The sequence below is a fragment of the Aotus nancymaae genome, unplaced genomic scaffold (genome assembly GCF_030222135.1).
Source record: "Aotus nancymaae isolate 86718 unplaced genomic scaffold, 86718_ANA_hifiasm-v0.15.2.pri h1tg000012l, whole genome shotgun sequence".
In the NCBI taxonomy this organism is placed as follows: domain Eukaryota; kingdom Metazoa; phylum Chordata; class Mammalia; order Primates; family Aotidae; genus Aotus; species Aotus nancymaae.
The window spans coordinates 30423281-30440341 of NW_026988423.1; the positions used below are offsets into that span (position 1 = coordinate 30423281).

General features: G+C 38.9%; 1 protein-coding gene across 3 annotated transcripts in view; it reads right to left on the reverse strand.

Moving 5' to 3' along the window:
* CDON (cell adhesion associated, oncogene regulated) overlaps positions 1 to 17061 on the reverse strand; it is a 102676-nt gene that overhangs the window by 30919 nt on the left and 54696 nt on the right. For all 3 annotated transcript variants that reach the window (XM_012470171.3, XM_012470169.3, XM_064375554.1), the window contains 6 exons: positions 13878 to 14176; positions 11459 to 11633; positions 9600 to 9731; positions 5096 to 5299; positions 3110 to 3291; positions 2520 to 2625 (listed from right to left, as the gene is read on the reverse strand). In XM_012470171.3, the coding sequence (XP_012325594.3) occupies positions 2520 to 2625; positions 3110 to 3291; positions 5096 to 5299; positions 9600 to 9731; positions 11459 to 11633; positions 13878 to 14176 (1098 nt within the window). The remainder of the gene's footprint in view (positions 1 to 2519; positions 2626 to 3109; positions 3292 to 5095; positions 5300 to 9599; positions 9732 to 11458; positions 11634 to 13877; positions 14177 to 17061) is intronic.

The following is a 17061-nucleotide window of genomic DNA, read 5'->3' on the forward strand; positions in this document are numbered from 1 at the left end:
AGAATTTCAAATGCATAAACTTGAAAATATAGAATAAGCAAATTACACAGCACAGTGAAGTCCACTTAAACATCTAACTGCTCAGTATATTACATTTATAAACAAGTTCTCTGTGAACCTGAGGCGAAACTCACATTTGCAGACATTACTACTAGATATAAAAGCTTCTTTAAATAATTTCCAAGATCCATGCTCAATACGCATATTACAGAAGTTTGTAAAAGCTCAAAGATTTGACTAGAGAATATAGTTTTAAAACTGAGTTTATTAGTGGATATTTCTAGAACATAGAACCAAGAAGGGTGATGAGAGAGAGAGAAATGGAGAGACAGAGACAGATACTCATTTTATTTACATTTGTCTTGTTTACAACTATTTTATGGCAAATGTTTAGCCTCTGTCAAAAATTTTCAAAAGTAAAATTCTGACATCCCCACTGCCCTAAACCCAATGAAATAAAATGAAGACCTAGATAGGCCCAAAATGGAGAATGAGCACTATTAGGTTGGTGCAAAAGTAATTGCGGTTTTTGGCATTAAAAGTTACGCCAAAAACCGCAATTACTTGCTACTTTTACACCAACCTAAATATTATCCTTCCATTTATTTTCTAAAATAGCCTTTTTACTGATGTAAAGTATGCATACAGAAACATCCACATAACCATGCAGCTCAATGAATGTTCACAAACCGGACATGCCCATGGTACCCGTAGCTAGGTCAACAAAGAGAACACAGGAAAGCCCCCCACCCCAAACATCCCCTCGTGCCCCTTCCAGGCTCTTCTTTCCCACAAGACAGCTACTATTGTGAGTCCTAAGAGCAAAGAATAGTTTTGCCACTAAAAGTTATGGAAGAAAAGAAACAATCATTCCTTCATTCAAAAAATATTTACGGAGCACCTACTATGTGCTGAGCATTAAAAACTGGATCATAAATTTCTCATTATAATACAAAAGCATTCCACTGGAAAAATATGAAAAAGACTGCTACAACATATTAAGAAATGTGATACAGCATAAAGTAGTTTATTATAAAACAAACTATATGCAGTATTTGATGTCAAGAAGTCATATGGAAAGTAACCTTGGCCTATGGCAATTTTCTGACATAATTCAGTAGGACATTTCTCATTTCAAAGAATCAGAATCTTGGAGTGAAGAAAAGACCTTGGAAGAAGGCTTCCTCCCAAAGCAACAATCCCTTTCAAGGTATCACTGAGAAACGGGCATTCAGCTTCTACTGAGCACTTCCAACATGAAGGAGTCTATGACTTTGTGGGGGAACCTATGTTAGAAATACTATGTTAGAAAATTCTTTGACACTGCTTTCTTGCAACTTCCCCAACTGACTCGGCTCCTCTTCCACATAACAATCCTTCAATATTTGAAGGCAGCAGTCATGTTGCTTCTGCTAGTCTTTTTCAACCTGAATTTCATTAGACATTCCCTTGTTCTTTTTGGACTCCATTCATATATTAATTTAATACTGACTGCCTCACCATTGGAGGGGCTGGAGATATAGCAGTGGGAGAAAAGGTCTCATGCTCACAAGGGAGTTACTATCTAGTAGAGGAGACAGAGTTTAAGCAAATAGTTTCAAACTCTCTCTCTCTCTCTCTCACTCTCTCTCTCTCTCTCTCTCTCACACACACACACACACACCCATGTACTTAAACTTTGATAACTGCTATGAAATAAACATAAAGGGTATGGTTAGAAACTACAGCAAGGTATCCTGTCATGCAAATAAGAGGAAGTTACCTGAGAGGAAGTTATGGGGAAGATCTGACTCCCCGTAATTTGACTCTGTCAAGCATTTTGAAAAGTGGGACAATTTTTCTGTGCATACAACTAGGCAAAGGCAACAGGAACCACCCTGTGGCAAGGTCCTGAGGCAAACATGTCTCAGTGCACACCAGGAAACTGAAAGAAGGACCAGGAAGGGAGAGGTGCAAGAGATGTGGTATGGGCAGGGGCCAGCCAGGTCAGGTGGGCCTTCAGGCCACAGGCAAAATTGTGAATTCTATTTTAAATGCAGTAAAAAAGCAGTTTCAATACCCTTCACCATCTTAGCTGTTTTCTTTCTTTTCTACATGCATTCCAATTTCTCAGCATCTCTACAAGTGAGCAAGATGCTTAAGACAGGATCTTTCTAGGACAGACTCCAGTGAAATTGAGTGAGATATTATTTATTAAAGGTAGCCAAACACTGCAATGGATTTTTTACTCAGGCCACTGTTCGTTTAAATGAAACAGAAATCAAAATTTTCTTTCAGGTGAACTACTACTGATTAATCATATTTCCCCCAAATCTTTGTGCAAGTTTCTGCAACCAAAATGTAAGATGCTACATATATTACATTGGAAAAGGTAGCTTTCTTTGGGACAGATTCAACAGCAATAACACACACAGCATTCCATTTTGTACGGTCTTATCTTGGGATGATGCATTTTATATTTATAAACCTTCTTTCTCCAAAGCTCCTTGACAGGGACTCCAGTGTGCCGGGGGACTTACCTTCTACAACGTCCCTCTTGTAATCACTGTCATTGTCACTATCTGTTGGTCGGTAATAGATATAAAATCCTTGAATGGGAGTGTTATTGTTACTTGATGGAATGTACTAAAAAACAGAAGCAAAGACTTGTCAAAGACAAAAATAAATGTAACTTTCTCATTCATTAAGGTTTCTTTATCTCCTTACTCACATTTTTCTAGTTTCACTTTGCAAACATACTAATAATGGCCATTTTTAACTTAACTCAAAGGTATTAAGAGCATTTAGCTTACTGCAGGGTTAAACAGAAATAAAGCAGTACATTTCCCTGGGTTCAAAAGCATAAAAGCACATTTGGTTCAAAATGAATAAATCATGATGGCAATTAAGTTAACAACACTTAGATGAGAGCTGAGGAAACAATAATTTTCTTTTAACCCTGCCCCTCCTTATAATATATGCTTTTATTCAGACAAAAATTAGTGCTCATGCACTTCCCCTCAATTAAAAGTTCAAAATTTGCTGTTTACTGTATTGTGTCATGAGAATATTAAATTGATTGTTACCATGACCAAACCAGAAAATCTCATTCAAGAAGATGTTTACTGACCGTCCACTTTAGCATGATCTGAGTATCGCTGACAGCCTCTGTGTATGCAATGTGAGGTCCAGTTATTGGACGGTTGGAAAAGCGATTGGGGAACCCAGCCACCTGATAAGGACGAGATGCCGAACTCCGAAAACTTTCACCATAATGGTTGATGGCAATGACCCTAAATTTGTATGTTGAACCTTTGAGAGAAAACAAAAACAGAAACAAACAAACAAACAACATAACTAAGAAAATCAAAGGTAGAATAGTCAAAATATGGCAACTGTGCTTAAGTACCTATCTATAATAAAGTATCTAAAGCCTGTATGGTAGATTTCAACCCAATTGACAATTTCAATCAATTGGGAGTGGCTGCTCCATGTATTGTATTCAAGATCCCAAGACCTTCTTAGGAGTCACCAAGAAAGAAGGCTGCAAAAGATTAATGATATCTCAGGGAAGGAGCAGGTAGAGAATAGGAAAGAGGACATTTGCTCTTTTCACCATCCTGTTCTAAGTATCAATGACAGTATTAGTTGAACTATCTGTCCCCAAAACTACGTTCTTTTCCCTTCAAAGAAACAACTGAAGCATGGTTTAATATGGTGAATACACTTATAAAGAGGCACTGTGTGGGCGGCCGCAGATGTCACTCTGGTTCCACTGCTAACAGGGTAAGAGGGAGCAGATTTAACTACCGTGGAAGGAATTATTTGAATTACATATTAAGAACTTAAAAAAAAAGTTGAGGATTGTGAAATTCTGAAAAACTGAACCTAATGAATAAGTTAAAATGCTAACGCAAGTTTCCTGATAGCTCAGAAGTAATTATTGAGCTTCTGAAGACAGTGTTTTCAATCTATGAAATATTTCTTAGCTTCACCCACATTTAAAACTGATGCTTCTCCCAAGTATACCTACATGACCCTATGCTGCCATGTTACTTGTTTTGACAGCCACAGGCATTTGCTACTAACGTACATTTAAAAGTCCAGGAAAAAATTGCCATGAAACCTAAACAAATGAAAGTACAGAAAGTTTATTTATGCTTTTTCTCTTTTATGGTTTAATTTCTTTCATATAGCCTCAAGATTCTTGTGGGGAGGGGAGGGCTCCTCTGCTGAAACAAAACTTAAAGAACAAACACGTGTTCATCACTGACTCATTTCTATAACACTAAGCACTGAGTATTACCACTGTGCTGAAATTCAGCATCAGATCAAACACTTTTGGTCAAATAAAAAGGAATTTTCTTCTTAAAGTATTCAGTCACAGCAAAACACACACACACATATAAGATGTGTACCACATTATTTCTAATTGAAAATAAATAATCTGAAGCCCAGAAATAAAGAATGGCTAAGTGGATTATGGTTTATTTATTTATATGAAAGGTAAATCTCTACTAAAAGTCGAGTTTGTGAAGAATTTTTAATGACACTGGAAAACGTGATAAAATATGGAGAACATGAGGTAATAAAACAATATTTATGGCATGATCCCAGTTGGTATTAAAAAGAGAAAAAAGGCTAAGAAAAAATATAACAAAATATAAACAACTATCTCGGAATGGCTGGATTTTAGGTGATTTCTTCTCTTCTTTATATTTTCTTTATTTTTACATTTTTATACAATAAGCATGAATACTTTACCAATTAGAAAAAAATACAAGATTATTAAAAATATGCATCTGCTGGGCACTATGGCTCATGACTGTAATCCCAGCACTTTAGGAGGGCGAGAAAGGTGGACTGCACAAGCCTAGGAGTTCAAGACCAGCCTGGGTAACATGGCAAAACTCTGCCTCTACAAAAAAACACAAAAATTAGCCAGGCATGGTGGTGAGTGCCTGTAGTCCCAGCTACTTAAGAGGCTGAGGCAGGCCATGAGTGCGCCACTGCACCCCAGCCTGGACCAACAGAATGAGACCCTCTTTCAAAATATATAAATATATGTATCTAAAGTTCACACCGATGGTAAAGGGAAATGTTTGAATATTACTACCTGGTTCTAAACTACGAACTTCCACTGAAAGTTTGGAAGGAGGGATGTCTTCAGCTGCTACCAGCCAGTTGCTGGTCCTCATCCGTTTATATTCGACCTTGAAGGCAGTGATTGGAGAGCCCCCATTTGCCCGAGGAATCCAAGTGACATAGACTGACGTCTCTGATGCAGTGGAGACAGTAGGCCGATCTGGTGCTTCTGGAACTAAAGACAGAAATGTTCATTTCAATAGCCCATCATGTCAGAGACAGGAATAACATAGATAAATGAAAGGGATAAATCCCAAACTTCATGTTATTAAAGGTTCTTCACCAAACTTTTTGCCAGAGTTTATAACATTTATAGCTATCTTCCTGTCCTCTGTGAAAAGCTAATGGGAATACAGGAAATAAAAGAAAGAGAAAGTAAAATAATCTACAAATTTGATAATTAGCTCTGAAAGACTGAAAGCAAACGAGTATGATCATTTTCACCATGCTATTTGGATTCATGACTAAAATAATATGTAAGTATTAGTGTTTCAAGTTTGATTGTGGTTAAAATTTATGATAAATTTTCACAATTATGTATTATCTTATTTAAATGTTTTGCTTTATCCACGCTACGCAAAACACATTTAGCTATCTACTTTTATCTTAATACACCTCAAGGCCATAGGAAGGTTACTCCAAAATACAGACTGCAAGTGGCAAATAGAGATAAAATCTGACTGATAAAATCGATACTGATAATAAAGGGAGAGAGAACGCTGCTCAGGATGAATACAGGAAGACAGGATATGGCGTTAAATAAAGGTGCTACCAGAAAACAGATGATCCACGTGAACATGTAGAAAAGGGGTTTAGGGAGCTAGGGTCTAGCAGTTTTCACTTAGCACTGCCAAGGAAAGGGGATGTCCTAACCCAAAAAGTAAATGGTCTAGACCCTGCAGGAGGTGAAACATGAGGAATAACCTCATCAGCCATTGAAACCATGTATCTAACTCTTCTTGATGACAAGTGATATGGCTTGGATACTTGTTCTCTTCAAATCTCATGTTAAAAAGTGATCCCCCGTGTCGGTGTGGGGACTGGTGAGAGGTGTTTGTGTCAAGAGTGGATCCCTCATGATGGCCTGGTGCCTTCGAGTTCTCGCTCTGTTGATTCACACGAGAGCTGGTGATTTAAAAGCGTGTGGTGTCTCTCTTGCTCCCTTTCCCACCATGTGATGTGCCTGCTCTCACTTCACCTCACTGAGGCCTCACTGGAAGCCAAGTGATGCTGGTGCCATGCCTGCACAGCCTGCAGAACCATGACCCAAATAAATCTCTATTCTTTATAAATTACTCAGCCTCAGGTAGTCCGTTATAGCAACACAAACAGACTAACACAACAAGTGATCTTGTGGTTGTAACTGGCTTCCCACTTGGTTCCTACAAGGAAAGAATGCTGATAGAAATAATCCGGTCTGTATGACAGTGACATTGCAAACTAGTAATCGCCATTCCAGTTTGCCTTGATCATCTGTGAATTTTGTTGACATAAGCTGGTTTTCGAGAGATCAGTGATCTTTTGGCATGCTGACAATCAAGTTTCTAGAGCTGGAATGTGGAGGGCCAGCTCTGGGCCTTGGTGATACTAGTTACTCTGGGAAAGCCACTAGGGAGCCCCATCCCTATCTGGTTTATGCCACGCTCCTCAACTGAGCAATACCCTTCCACCTCAACATGTCTTCAACTCACCGTACAAATACATAAGAAGAAAATTAAGTTGAATGTGGTATTTGTATGGAGAAAACTGTATAGCATTTAAAAAAAAAATTGCTTAAGGGATAAAAGAAGAATATATTCAAAGCAGGCAATGCTGAGTGATACTTACTGTATTCCTTTCAAGGTAGAAAGCAATGAAAATAGAATGAATAGAATGGTTAGTGATTCTCTTTTTTAATACTAGAAAACCAAACGACTTCCTTATGTTGACTCATCTGAAATCAAAACTCACCAAACACCACAGATCAAATAGGAAAAAGAAAGTTATTGGGGAAAATGTCTCTACAGAAAAGAATATCTTCAATATCTAAAAGAAATAGCATGTGACTCTTAACAAGGAATAAAAGAAAGGCTGCACTTGGAGTTAGAAAAGGACGTGAATAGCAAGCAGTTCCTTCACTTTCTCGATGATCTGAGACATCGTGCATAACCTCCTCACGTGTCAGTTTCCTAATCTATAAAACAGGTATGGAAATCTGTTCCTTATTAGGTTATCACGAATATTAAATAAATTACTTCTTACAGTTATCTCTGCTTGGACCACTCCAAACTCATGATTTCAAAAACTGAATCCATAATCTTCACCTAAAAACTCTTATTACGTGTTTTGGTAAATGGTCTTCTGGTGCTCAAGCCACTTTCTTTCTGCTTCTCATGCAGTGTGGATTCCATTCCCCTGATCTCTCATACACACTGATCTCTCATACACCCCCTCCTCCATCCACACTGTCACTTCCCTTATTATTTCTCTAGGCTTATCTTTTGCCACTCCTCCCTTCTCCTTAATCCTTTAGGTTTCATTATAGCTGTCAAGGAAAAATTCAACTTTGAAGTATATCATACAAGGCACCTACCTGCTGGCCCACTATAGCATCATTCTCCACAGCAACCAGTCACACTAAATACAATCACTAACCTCTCAGTCTCTAAACAAAACAACATGTCAGCCACTTGTCTATTGCACAAGGAGATGTCTTTGCTAGAAACTCTTTTTCTGTTTCATCTAGCTATATCATCCTTGTCCTTTGAGGCTTAGCTTACGATGTATAGAAGCCTCTCTCATCTCTAGTCACCCTTGTCCACACTGAGTGAGTGACTTAGATATTTCTCTTGTGATCCCGTAACACCAAGGGTATAATCTGAAGCATAATCAATCAAAATTGTTATTAGTTTGTCTACATTATCCACATATTGTTATGGGGTTAGCTATCTATATCATCCACTATACTGTAATTAAAAAAAAAAATAGAAACAGGATCTTACTCTGTCACCCATACTGGAGTGCAGTGGCACAATCATAGCTCACTGCAGCCTCAAACTCCTGGGCTCAAGTGATCTTGCTGCCTCTGCCTCCTGAGTAGCTAGGATAACAGGTGCACGCCACCACACATGGCGACTTTTTAAATTTTTTGTAGAGACCAGGTCTCACTGTATTGCCCAAGATATTCTCAACCTCCTGGACTCAAGTGATCATCCTGCCTCAGTCTCCCAAAGCATTATCATTACAGACATGAGCCACTGTGCACCACTGTGCTTGGCATATATTATAAACTTATTGAACGCAAGGATTATTTTATCTTTGCTGTTCCAGCATTTCATACAGTATTTGCCAGAGGATGTGTAAAATAAATAGTAAGGTTTTTGTTTTTCAGAGGATACTTTTATTCACATGAAATTAATACTCATATACATAATCCACTTAAGATGGCTGAAACATGCCTCAGAGATAACAGCACTCGAGTAAAAGGGATTCATGATTTTGAGGATACAGAGGTGCTCCAGAGGGAGTTCAAAGTGTTACAAACTGCTTTTGTCTGAGATCAACTCATGGAAAACTGTAAAAATACGGAAGAGATGTCTGAAAATTCTTAGAGCTTAGCAAAGAAATTTTAAGTCTTCCCTAGATGTCCTGACATTTTAGAACAATTACAAAAGCACACTTAGCTCTAAGTGTTGAACTCCTAAGTGCAAAATTTAAGTAAGAAAAAAGTCTTTTGAAAAGTACACAGCCAAGACATTTAAAAACCACAAGATTAACTAGATATAGCAAAAAAAAAAAAAATAGTGAATATAACATGTAATCCTTCAGTAAAATAACTTACAACAGGCACCACTATACATTTTGATAAGTCACACACAGAGAAAAAGTGAGATTTTCAGAGTTCAAAATACAAATTTCCTTCTCTTACCAGAGAGGAAACAGAAAACTCCTTTCTTCTTCTTCTTCTTCTTTTTTTTTTTTTTTGAGACCGGGTATCACTCTGTCATTCAGGCTGGAGTACAGTGGTGCGATCTCAGCTCACTGCAATGTCTTCCTCCCGGGCTCAAGAGATCCTCCCACCTCAGCCTCCTGAGTAGCTAGGACTACAACAGGTGTGCACCACCAACCCGGATAATGTTGTTGAATTTTTAGCAGAGACAGTTCCCCTGTGTTGCTGTTGCCCAGGCTGCTCTCAAACTCCTAGGCTCAAGTGATCTGCCCACCTCGGCCTCCCACAGTGCCTCGCCACAAAACTCCCTTCTTGAGTTATAAAAACTTAGTAGTAGAACATTTTGAGTCAGAGTTAATTAAGTACTAATCATGACACTGACATGCCAAAATTTAAATACAGGATATTAAAATGGTTGAAATAAAACCTAAAAGACCTGTATGCTAAGATATGAAAATAAACAAACACCCTATTCCACCCCACCTCCCAAAATCTGAAGCAGGTCAGTTATATTTGTAAAGAAACAATAAAATATTCTTCTTTTTACCTCCACTGTGCCTAGAGGAATCTGTAAGTACCACTCCAAAATTATTGTTTGCAGCCTCTGAAACAACAGGATACTTAGGGATGCCCACAGGTGGAGAGGATGCCTGGGTGTTTTTGGATGATGCTGTTTTTTCTAGAAAGGTTAAAAAACATATACATAAGCTAATATGTACGTAAAGTGGAAAAAAAAAGAGTACTATGAAACTTACCTGGTATGTGGTTATTAATCTATGAACTTACCTGCCACAGCATCTAAATTTAAGACCTACTTCAATAAATACTTAGCTGATCTGAGGAATGGACCAAAAATTACTTTGCCTTTTCCTAGTATCTTTAAAGAAAAGCTAAAATATGTCTTTCTTCATTCTAACTTTTTATACATGAAAAAAAAAGTGAAAAAGCCAAATGACTAGGTGTTCAAATCATTAGTCCATTTTTTCTTTTTACTGTATATATTTCCTAATTCTAAGCCATAAAACTCATGATTAAAGATCTTCTGCTAAGTTTTCTCAGGAAAATTGTCACATCTTTTTAAAATTTCAAGAGGCAAAAAGTGAAACTGAGTGATTCATTAAAAACTGAAATGCACAATTATTCAGTATTTATAGGTGACTTTATGAACACCTAATGACTGATTATGAAAATTAACTCAAGATACATTTAAAATAGAAAGTACTTGTTATTTTTCTGACCAGACTTAGTAATTAGATGAAAGGGTCTTTTTCAAAAGCCACTAGCTGGTTTCTTCTCAATCTTCATACCTTCTTTTCATTACAGTGCCATACTAAGACTTCCACCCAGTTCCCTTCTCTACCCACTCAAGTCTCTGTTCATTTACAGCCAAGCCACAATGGCATCTTTTTAGCAAGCCTTCCCTCACAAGCTGCCCTGAAAAAAGAATATCCTTTCTTGCGCTTCCCCAGCACTGTCCTTGGAAATCTCCCATGGTACCTGGCATATGCTGGTCTCTTTGTCTACACTCCTGCTTCTTCTACTATCTAGACTCCACCCAGCTCAAATGCTTCAGCTCTTCCCAGCTTACTCAGAGGTAGAGTCAAAGTCCTCCCAAGGTGGATGGTTTACTACCTGATGTGGACACCCTGGTGTTCCCTGGGACCTCTCCCCTACAGCATCCTCACCCATGATGCTCCCATCACAGTGGCCCCCTTGGGCTCCTAGTGAACACCATGCACACCCCGCCTTGGGCTCTGGCACTTGCTATCTCTGCTGGGAATGTTCTTTCTCTTACATGTGGCTTTCTACTTCCCCTCTTTAGTGTCTCTGCTCTGATGTGGACTGCTCATTGAAGACTTTTCTGGCCACCTGCTTAAACTGTTAACAACTCCTACCCTATATACTTCCTATATCCACCCCCTAACTTATGTCTGTGTTAACACCTTCTAATGTACTTATAACTTATGTATAAGTCTCTCTCAACTAAAATCTAGGCTCTATGAGGCCACAAGTTTTGTCTATTTTGCTTCTTGCCTGACATATAAAAGGCATTCAATAAATATTAGCTGAAATGAATACTGTCTTGCAGTTGTTATTAAGTTATACATCTTATCTTATCAAAATATAAGCTCCATTGGGATGGCTCTCATCTTGACCATCTTCATTTTCCCCATATCATCTAACCTCATGTCTTGTATATAATGAGCTTTCAAAAACATCTATGGAATATTCGATGGAATCGGATAATATAACCACCTAAATGTGACCCCAAAATGGAAGGGAGGGGCTATAATAGGGTCATTTAGTGAATTTATATATAGAAATTTCTACTATCCAAAAGAATTCTTACTAATAAATTGACATCAAGGCAGTCAGCTTGGTCCTCCAAAGGAAGCCTGCACTCACCTTTGCTGGTTCGGAAGGTAAGCATGGCAGGTTGGCCTTCACCTGCTGCACTTCTTGCTACCATCAAGACTTCATAAAGACTAGATGGCTCCAGCTCAGCTAAATGGAGCTCATTTTCACTTCCTGGGACTCGAACCGTGTGCCAGCTTCCCACCATGCCAACCCCATCATCCAGCTGCCCAAGAGAAAACACACCAGAAAAGCAGGAGATGGAGGGGAGGAAATCTTTCAGTCACATTTGACCAAAACTAGGATTCACTTAATTCTAGAAGAGTTTTAAGAAGTAATACACCATGGTAAATAAATAAGACACAATACTTCTTCACATTAAGAAAGATAAGATCTGTTGCAAGAATGCTGCAATTCTCACTGTAAAAAGACTCCTGGCGGCTGGGCGCGGTGGCTCACGCCTGTAATCCCAGCACTTTGGGAGGCCGAGGCAGGTGGATCACAAGGTCAAGAGATCGAGACCATGCTGGTCAACATGGTGAAACCCCATCTCTACTAAAAATACAAAAAATTAGCTGGGCATGGTGGCGCGTGCCTGTAATCCCAGCTACTCAGGAGGCTGAGGCAAGAGAATTGCCTGAACCCAGGAGGCGGAGGATGCGGTGAGCCGAGATCGTGCCATTGCACTCCAGCCTGGGTAACAAGAGCGAAACTCCGTCTCAAAAAAAAAGACTCCTGGCTCTGCATCTGGCCACTAACATTTCAAGCAAGTTACTGCCCTCCCAGAGTCTGTTTCCTTTACTTGTAATGAAGACAATATTTTCTTCCTGGACTAATGAAGAATAAAATAAGTATAAAATAATAGGTAGTATTGGTATTTATATAATATACATAATATATGATAAATTAAGACATATTACATGTTTGTATGTATATGAATTATATAATTATGCATTATATATTTCCAGCATCCTTGCTTCATGTCTTGACACTGTTCAGTATGTGTTAGAGGAAATAAAAAGAGATCTAATCGGTTGCTTCTTGATTAATGGAACCAAAAAACAATATTGCATGGAGGTTTTAGGGTAGATAAGATTACCAGCAAAACCTCTTCATCTAGAATCAGTCATTAGGTTAGAAAGAGTACATAAACCTTAAAATATCATCATGTTATTTTTCCTAGTCATTAAAAACATTACCATTCAACAATGTATACTAAAATTTCTTGAACAAAGAAAATCATTTTAAATATGAATGTATCCCTCCCATTTCATTCATTTACTGGTCTCATTAAACAGAGAGGAGCTTTTCCATTCTGCTCTAATACAAGCCCATGGGGAAAACAATATTTAAAGAGTTAACTGAGAGAGGCCCAAGGTTTACCCCAAAAAATGACCAAACAATGTATGATTTTAATACAATTAAAAAGACAACTTGAAGCTGGGTGCAGTGGCTCACGCTTGTAATCCCAGCACTTTGGGCAGATAAGGCAGTGGATCACTTGAGGTCAAGGGTTCAAGACTAGTCTGGCCAACATGGCAAAACTCCATCTCTACTAAAAATACAAAAAAAATTAGCCAGGTATGGTACTGCGTGCCTCCAAACCCAGCTACTCAGGAGGCTGAGGCACGAGAATTGCTGGAACCCAGGAGGTGGCAGCTGCGGTGAGCCGGGATCACGCCACTGCACTGTAGCCTGAGTAACATAGCAAAATCCTGTCTCAAAACAAACCAAAGAACAAACCTGAAATGCAAACAATTGGCATAAATTATGCCAGAGACTCTGTTCAGACAGTTGCTTTTAATAAGAAACTGCCTTTTTGCTAAATAAATGGTATTCTACTACCTTAGAGAAGGAAAGAATTCGTGTTTTAAAAGTGGTTATAGAGCTTTATATTGAAGGATTAAAATGTTTGATTAAACATGTAAAGACATCGTTGGGTTCTTAGAATCCCAATTTGGGGGTAAATTATACTTCATTCTCAGTGCTTTCATAAGATTGGTAAATCTAGGCTGGGTGTGTTGGCTCACGCCCTATAATCCCAACACTTTGGGAAACCAAGGCAGGTGGATCACAAGGTCAAGAGATTGACACCATCCTGGCCAACGTGGTGAAACCCCATCTCTACTAAAAATACGAAAATTAGTTGGGTGTGGTGGTGCGTGCCTGTAGTCCCAGCTACTCAGGAGGCTGAGGGAGGAGAATGGCTTGAACCAGGGAGGTAGAGTTTGCAGTAAGGTGAGATCACGCCACTGTACTTCAGCCTGGTGACAGAGCCAGACTCCATCTCAAAAAAAAAAAAAAAATTGGTAAATCCAGCATGACTGGGATCTCTCTCTGACAAACTCATCATTCTGGAACACTCTTGTTCTGTTTCCTGCCATTCCACAAATGGAAAAGACAACAGCACATGTCATACAAAGAGTGTTAAGGTGTGAGCAGAGAAAGATGATAAACGACAAGACACTACCTTTCGATACTTCACAAAGTAGGCATTGATGGGCAGCCCACCATCCTTGCCTGGCCTCCACACCAGGTTGTACGTGTCTGGTGTGTGGGTCTGTGGGGGGCTCAATATGATGGGGGCGTCAGGAACAGAGATGCCACTGGCATTTTTCTCCGGTGCTGATTCCACTGCACTGGGATGGACCTTTACTGGAAATGAGCTCAGTAATCCAGTTTCTGAACCTTCTCTCTTACTTCTTTCATCATTCTGAGCAGCATCAGGAAACATGACTGTCTCTGCTTTTGTATTTGTTTCGAAAGGAACTTGAGAGAGAGAGAGAAGAGAGAGGTTAAAGAAACTCCTCATTTCAGTGTCTTCTACTCAGTTTGTGACATGACTGCCCTCACTGGTATCGTTAGCACAATTTGAGCCCTGAAGTTAAAACAGGTAACACTGCTGTTTATAATTCATGGAAACATTTAACTTCTAGTAGCAATCTTTTCTCATGGGGGAGCAAATGAATTGTTTGAAAAACCAATTATATGATGCAATAGTTTAGCAGTTAAATGTTTTTATTTTTTCCTTGTTCTCTAAGAATACTCTTTTTTGTAATAATCATTTGCTAGTTTAACCTCAGAAGATTTTAAATTGGCCAGGCGTAGTGGCTCACACCTATAATCCCAGCACTTTGGGAGGCCGAGGAGGGCAGATCGCTTGAGCCTAGCAGTTTGAGAACAGCTTGGGCAACATGGTGAAACCCCATCTCTGCAAAAAACATCAAATTACCCAGGTGTGGTGGCGCATACCTGTGGTCTCAGCTACTTGGGAGGCTGAGGTGTGAAGATCACCTGAGCCTGGGGAGGTTGAGGCTGCAGTGAGCCATGATTGTGCCACTGCACTCCAGCCTGGGCAACAGAGTAAGACCCTGTCTCAGAAAAATTTTAAAAAGATAAAACAAGCAGGCAGCCGTAACACTTACTACTAACAGCATACAGAATATACAGAGGAAGATAAAAATAATTTATCTGCACTGAAAAAATAAATAGGTTACATATAGTCAGAGATAATTACTGAGCACATATTATATGCCAAGCATTGTACTAGATATCTTATAAACATAATCTCATTTAATTCTCAAAACATTCTTATGAGATGGTAATACTCCTATGTTACAGATGAAGAAATTAAAGTTCAGAGAGAATAAGTGACAGCTGTCAGAAGAATGTTAACGGTGCTGCTGTGAAAAAAAAAAAAGAACAATTTACAAAAACAAATATACAGCCAGTACAATAAAACCTAAGGAGTGACAGCTTGGTTTCTCTAAAATGCTATTAATATTGGCAACAGAAAATTCTATTTTTCATTCCTTTTGTGGAGGAAGAGTGCAGAGGAAACAACGTTCTACTTTTATTTCCAAAATGAAGTCAGATTCCTGGTAAAAGGTGGGTGTGTTTTTGGGAGAAGGACTGCACTGTAGTGGAGAACCAACAGAAAACAGGACTCACAGTGTAAGGTCAGTTCTCTGTTAGTTTAAAGGAGAGAAAGGATGTCCCAGAAGCATCCTCCATGAGAGCAAACAAGAAGCTAGTGAGGAAATAATGTAGAAGAAAACTAATTAAGTTCACTGAGACAACTTCAAAATATTGCTCCTGGAACAGCAGTGTTTATCTAGTGAGTCAGACTGTGGACTGATGTTCAGGGTGTGAGCTGGTGCCTGCTAAAGCAGAGAGAGGGACTCAGCAAGTGGAGGTAATTAACTGTGGCTTGGGGTAGTGGGGAAGGATCTTTTTATCATTAGAAGTTTAGTGGATCCTCCGGGCAGTTTTCCACTGGGAAGTGGGATCTGGCTGTAAAAGACTTTAAATGCCACATGCCTCAGTTTTTGCAGAAGCATGAGAAAAACTTCATGCTGCAGCTTCTCCACTGTCTGAGTCTCAAAATTCCATTTTTATAAGATTTAAGATGCAATGAGAATTTTTCACTAAATTTTTATTAAAAATTTTTCAGAATTTTTATTAAAAGGGAGTTTCAATTAACTTTCTACTTCTGTTTCAATGATAAAATCTGGACACTTGAGAGATTCATTAAATACAACTAAAAAGACCCTAACAGTACTTTACCAGTGTTTTTGCATTTATTATCTCAATTTATCTTCAGAACTCTATTAAATGGTAGAACAGACACCTAGCATCTCTTAAGGTGGAATGTTTTTTGAATTAAAAAAGAGATTGATACACTATGGAGATGTAAATAAATTAAATGACTCTAAGGGGAAACTAATTAAATAGGGAGTACAACCATATCCATCAAAGATGCTCCCACTGTGAGCACTGCTGTCAGCAACTCACAACCCAAACTACTTAGGAAACCCACACCAACTCCCATTATAGTTTTAAAGAGTACCACACACTCTACAAATATTTGTACATCCAGGACCTCAAAAACCCAAGGTCTCTGGAAAGAACAAAAGACTGGGGAGGGAGTTCTTTCTCTAGCCTAGCTTACTTCCCCCTTTACAGTACAGTAGACGAAGTAAACGACTTGTCAGGATGCTAGAATTTCCTAAGGCTCAGATTCCTATGCAAAGAAGTGAGTTGCTATGCATTATTTTGAGTTTTAATAAACTTAGTTGGCTCTTAACAATTATAATAGAATTTTTAAGAAGACAATGTAGGACCTCTTTGGTAGAATATAGCTGATGGGTTACTATACATAAAAGTGGTATTTATCAGCAAATAAAATCCTGGAGCACGGGAGAATCTTAAAGATCTTTTGCTTTTTGAGGTGGAGTCTCGCTCTGTCGCCCAGGCTGGAGTGCAGTGGTGCCATATCAGCTCACTACAACCTCTGCCTCCTGGTTTCAAGCAAGTCTCCTGCCTCAGCCTCCCGAGTAGCTGGGAACACAGGCACCTGCCACCAAACCCAGCTAATTTTTCTATTTTTAGTAGAGATGGGGTTTCACCATGTTAGCCAGGCTGGTCTTGAACTCCTGACCTCATGATCTGCCCACCTCGGCCTCCCAAAGTGCTGGGATTACAGGCATGAGCCACTGCGCCTGGCCATCTTAAAGATCTTCTAAAGTTAGTTCACGTAACTTCAAAACCGATTTCTCATATTTAAGGTGAGGAAGTTAGACAAAATATCTAGTTTCATCAGCTATAATTATGACATCTGTCTCTCTATATCCTGTATTCACATAAAATAATCA